The sequence below is a fragment of the Limulus polyphemus genome, unplaced genomic scaffold, assembly GCF_000517525.1.
Source record: "Limulus polyphemus unplaced genomic scaffold, Limulus_polyphemus-2.1.2 Scaffold2860, whole genome shotgun sequence".
NCBI classification, from domain to species: Eukaryota; Metazoa; Arthropoda; class Merostomata; order Xiphosura; family Limulidae; genus Limulus; species Limulus polyphemus.
This window is the reverse complement of record NW_013668470.1, coordinates 19568-25517: the sequence shown is the minus strand read 5'-3', so window position 1 is coordinate 25517 and position 5950 is coordinate 19568. Positions and strand designations below refer to the sequence as shown.

Here is a 5950-nt window from a genome sequence, read left to right as displayed (position 1 = left end):
GTTACTAAATCCTAAGGCTCATATTGAACATTAGTTACTAAATCCCAAGGCTCATATTGAATATTAGTTATTAAATCACAAAGCTCATATTGAATAACATTAGTTACTAAATCCCAAAGCTCGTATTACACAACGAGTTACTAAATCCTAAGGCTCATATTGAACATTAGTTACTAAATCCCAAGGCTCATATTGAATATTAGTTATTAAATCACAAAGCTCATATTGAATAACATTAGTTACTAAATCCCAAAGCTCGTATTACACAACGAGTTACTAAATCCTAAGGCTCATATTGAACATTAGTTACTAAATCCCAAGGCTCATATTGAATATTAGTTATTAAATCACAAAGCTCATATTGAATAACATTAGTTACTAAATCCCAAGGCTCATATTGAATATTAGTTACTAAATCACAAAGCTCATATTGAATAACATTAGTTACTAAATCCCAAAGCTCGTATTACACAACGAGTTACTAAATCCCAAGGCTCATATTGAACATTAGTTACTAAATCCTAAGGCTCATATTAAAAAACATTAGTTACTAAGTTCGTATAAACCATGTTAGCTCTATTAACAAGTTTATAAAGATGACTGCAATTGTAAAAACTTGTAGTAAACATACTGGATAAATGTTGGAAATAATTTCTTCCGAATGCGTTATTTTATATAAATTTCGTGTACCAAAGCTGTCGATTAAATATGTATTATTAGCAATTCGTAACAAGGAATACATAAATTGTGAATATTTTTATTTTTACTATTTACTCAGCGGTAAATCTGAATGCTTATAACGCTAAAAACCTTGTTTCAATATCTGTGGTGGGCACAATACAGTTAGCCCATTGTGTAGCATTGCGTTTAACAACAAACAAACTTTCAAATATAAAGGTAACAATAAAAATAAAATTACAATTATTGCTGGTTGAAAATACTTAACATAGCGCCACTATAAGTGAACAAAAACCCCACAGTGTCCGAGTTTAATTATTTCAAGGATCTTCGACCTTTTTATCTGAATGATAAAACAGCCTATAACCTCAGAAAACGTTATTTAAAAGCCTAGAAGTGTAAACGTCCAATAGAGAATAAATCAAGGTTATAGGTCGTGTTATCATTGGATATTCCAGTATACACTTAGTTCATTTTTTCAAACTTCAGTCTGTTCTTTTCAATACGTGTGTGCTCCTACGAATATAAACGAAATGTATAATAATTTTCAAACTTTTACGATTTCTAAACATAGGTCTAGATCATACATGACAAAATACAAGCTTATAATCAGTCAGCTGTTTCCAATAGTAAATAAGTCCTGGATCGCTGATTCTGTTTCATTGGGTTTTATGTCCTTGTTCGGATCTGGGAAGGTCAGGTGCAATCTTGACCTCTTCCTCCCGCATCATGGGTGTAATTTCTTCCTCCGCATGGGTGTGGTGAGCACTGTCAAATGTTGAACGCGACATAAAAGAGGGTATTACTTTCATGAGTGTTTATTATATGAATTCAATTCCCGTATCAGAGCCATGTCCATTTAGGTTCGATCGTTCATCATTTAGACTGGGATACACATGCTATTTATGTCCATATATTCATATTATGACTTATTCTATGTGTATTTACGTAAGTACTCTTTTTAATACACTATATTATAAACTACAAGGTGGTATATGAGGTAGATCTACCAATAGGTGGCACATTACTAAATTTATAGTAGATATTTATGGGTGAGAGGTTCGTTTTGGTTTGTTTTGAATTTCGCGCAAATCTACACGAGGGCCATTTACGCTAGCTGTCCCTAATTTAGCAGTAATAGACTAGAGGGAAGCCAGTTAGTCACCACTACCCACCGACAAGTCTTGGGCTACTCTTTTATAACGAATCGTGGGATTGATCGTCACATTATAACGTCCCCATAACTAAAAGGGCAAGCATGTTCAGTATGACGGGGATTCGAACCCACGACTTCCGCAAATTGCGAGTCGAGTGCCCTAGCCACCAGACCATGTGGGTTCGAATACTGTATCGAAACATTATCGCCTTTCAGCAGTGTAGGTGTTGTAATGTGGAGGGCAATACTACAATTTGTTGGTAAAGAGTAACTCAAGAGTTGACGGTGGGTGGTATTGACTAGCTGGCTTCCCTCTAGTTTGTCACTTTAAAATTAGAGACGATTAGCGCAGACAATCCTTATGTGGCTTTACGCGAAATTTAAAAAAATAAAACTAACTAAATGTTATTCTTTGAGAGAACTATATTTTAGCGGCACTACGATTTATTCCAGAGCAGCGAACATTGAAATTATTACACAGTCCCCTAACTCAGTCATGTAAGAATAAGGGATTTTAAACAATAATTAAAATTTAAACCTGAAGCGTATCAACATTAAAACCCCAAACCACAGCTGGAATTATCTCGCTAACTAATAATCATGTCTGTATTATCTGTCGTTCTTTTGGCAGAAATCAATTTCAGCTATTCGAAATATTTTTACCCTGCATATTCGTTTTACTGCAAATAATATTAATTATTACATACGTACCCCTGGGTCCATTTGTCCAGCTTATGAATTAAATCCAGTTGAATTGGTTTTCATTACCAAAAAGTTTTTTGTTTTTCTTTCTTAAGCAAAAGCTGCAAACTGCTCCAAAGTGTGAAAGTTTGCTACCGAAGCTATTTCTAAAATAAAGTTAAAAGAGGGCGACCACCATAAGCTACAACACCATTCATTCTGGTATTGTTTTCTCAAATGTCTTTCAAGGACTCGTTTCTATGCGCATGACTGAAACACAACAAGTTTGAAAACAAGATCACGCATTACTATTCCTCTGTATACATAAAGAAACTCAACAGCGACTATTGTACTTTTTTTTTTGGCAAAACAGAAATGCTCTTCAAAATATTTCACGTTCACTTGAATTCAAACAGTTTCAGCCAGCTGATCGTCACCACGAACTGGCGTGCAACCAATATCCGGCGGGTGGCTGTTCGTTTGATACGGAAGCATAGGAAGTGTTGTAATACTTGTGTACTGAAACCCCTGGCAGCAAGGAAATGCACTGCAGCAGAACACTTCAAACGTTTTAGTTAAGAGTCTTCGAAATTTATCCAAAGAATTAACGAGACTGAAGTATTTATTACATTAATGATTATAGACTGAATTACATTATTTTGTATAATATGACGCAATAGAAACGCAGGGGCGTAGGAGCTGGAGGAGAGGGGGCACGTGCCCCCCCCAAATTTCTAAACAACAAGCTATGTGAAGCATGTAATTAAACGTAATTACTACTGTGTCAGTATTTTATAAATATAGATGGTAGCATTACATTTGGCTGGTCTAAACACATATAATAATATACATTAAATTTCATCCTACTAAAACAAGACATTAATAATTATTTAATTTGTGTTCATTTATAAAACGAACCTACTATTGACTGTGTTATGGGTCATGAACAATGTATTTTTGGAAGAACTGTCTTTTGAAAAATTGAAACAAAAACGTTACTCAGAGGTTATCTGTAAAATGTATTCTAGTGTTATTTGTTCTTTTAGTGAATCCAGATAATGATATAATTTTAGAATAATCATACATATATAAATATATATATTATAAGCACCTAAACTTACCTATATATTATAATAATTGCTTAAATGTATTGTTTTTGCCAATAGGTAAATTATAACCTATGTGTGTCATCTTCTTGGTTGTATTTAAATGTGGTGTTATGAGTATAATAAATGATTTTTTTTGGTGCCCCCCACCCCCAATACGAAAAGCACTTTTACGGCTCAGAAACGTAAAACACATTTGTTAATTTTAGACCAATAAAAGTTCCAATACGAGAGTTTACCTTATTGACTTGTTAAGATCTCTCCATTCTATCTCTATATAAAAAGACAAGTGATTGTCGCGGTTCTATTAATGACACAGATATAAAAGACCAATGTACGTGTAAAGACTTAAATAAACGGAAGCTGGTACCAAGACGTTGTAAACTGTAACTAATGCAGGCCTACTTTGTTAAATCCCGAATCATTCGATCCCATATCATTAATATTCTGAATTATATTAAGTACAAGTTAGTAAAAACGACTAACTTTGTAAAATACTGCCGAAAGAGATTTATTTAACCAGAATTGAAATGTTGGCGAAACTAGGTAAAAGCAAGTTAGTACAATAAAACCACTTTAACCATTTCTTTCATACCAGACATACGTAACTGTTTCAAAATATCACGTTGAAGTGAGTGCCTTGACAGCTTCCATTTTACCTATATCACGTTGAAGTGAGTGCCTTGACAGCTTCCATTTTACCTATATCACGTTGAAGTGAATGCCTTGACAGCTTCCATTTTACCTATATCACGTTTTGTTAGTATCTTTGCAAGTAAAAAGTACAACTACTAAGTATCAATAATTATTAAAATATTTTTGGAAGGAATTTTGTGTTTAGTAAATTTCAAACAATAAAAAAAATCAGGGTACTAACGAATGAACTTCAGTATGGGTTCAACCAGTTTTGAGAGACCTAAATAAAACATTATTAATAGGGCTACGACGTGCTTTTATACCAGAAAATTTGCAAAAAAAACAACAAAGAGATAGATATAAGTATGTATCTTTCTATTAGTTCATTAAAACGCTCTGAAATACTGGAGCGTTTGGTTGGTTGTTATGAAGCATAAAGTTACACAATAGTTTATCTGTGCTGTGCTAATCGGGTGTATCGAAACTCGATTTTTAGTGTGATATGTCCTCAGAATTAACAGTGACGCACCAGTCTTTCTTAGTGAAGTGAATTTTTAGTGTGATATGTCCTCAGAATTAACAGTGACGCACCAGTCTTTCTTAGTGAAGTGAATTTTTAGTGTGTTTATTAGATTATTTCTCTCGTTCTGTATCCCGCATGGCCAGGTGGTTAAGGCGCTCGACTCGCAATCTGAGGGTCGCGGGTTCGAATTCCCGTCCCACCAAACATGCTCGTCCTTTCAGCCGTGGGAGCGTTATAATGTGACGGTCAATCCTATTATTTGTTGTTGAATAAGTAGCCCAAGAGTTGGCGGTGGGTGTTGATGACTAGTTGCCTTTCCTCTTGTCTCACACTGCTAAATTAGGGACGGCTAGTGCAGATAGCCCTCGTGTAGCTTTGCGCGAAATTCAAAAAACAAACAATCGTTCTGTATCTCCATATATATGAGAGATTGACTCAAAAACTCGATATAAATTGGTATAATTTTGCATATAGTTATTTATACAAGTTGGCCTTAAAACATTTGACTTCCATAAATTAAAAACAACCTATGTGATAAAAGCGCCAAATGATGTGGCGATAATAATGATTATGGGCTATATCTTCACACAATTAGTCATTGATGTACAAACCGTCTCGTTTTTATGTGGTAACTGTGTTGTAAATTACACAGTACAGATGGCGCTCGTTGTATATCCTATTCGGACAGTCTAAACAGAAAAACATTGAGTTAATTATCCGTCTACAGAAGTTATAGATCAACAATTTCTGTAGAATAAATATTTTTTACCCTTTATATCAGCGACTTGTTTTGAGAGCTAATAGAAAATAAACAAAATCGTTTTACAAGCTAACATACTTCGCGAAAAGTTTATTTTTTATTAATTTGTAAGAAAACTTTATCGATAGTTTTAATAGCTTACTCCGCCCTGGGACCGGCATGGCGAAGTGGTTAGGGCGCTCGACTCGCAATCTGAGGGTCGCGGGTTCGAATCCCCATCCCACCAAATATGCTCGCCCTTTCAGCCGTGGGGGCGTTATAATGTGACGGCCAATCCCACTATTCGTTGGTAAAAAAGTAGCCCAAGAGTTGGCTGTGGGTGGTGATGACTAGCTGCCTTCCTTCTATTCTTACACTGCTAAATTAGGGACTGCTAGCGCAGTGTAGCTTTGCGCGAAATTCATAACAAA

The 5950-nt window shown here is 35.0% G+C and overlaps 1 protein-coding gene across 2 annotated transcripts in view; it reads right to left on the bottom strand.

Moving 5' to 3' along the window:
* The window catches only part of LOC106468075 (FYN-binding protein-like), a 40944-nt gene extending 37957 nt beyond the window's left edge, over positions 1 to 2987 (bottom strand). Inside the window, exons 1-2 of one of the 2 annotated variants that reach the window (XM_022396377.1) lie at positions 2546 to 2987; positions 1266 to 1446 (exon numbers count right to left, since the gene is read on the bottom strand). Coding sequence is in view for 1 of the 2 variants with exons in the window: in XM_013928475.2 (XP_013783929.1) it covers positions 2546 to 2557 (12 nt within the window). In the remaining variant the exon portion in view is untranslated. The remainder of the gene's footprint in view (positions 1 to 1265; positions 1447 to 2545) is intronic. The other variant, XM_013928475.2, reaches the window with a different exon arrangement.
* Positions 2988 to 5950: the final 2963 nt, after the last annotated feature.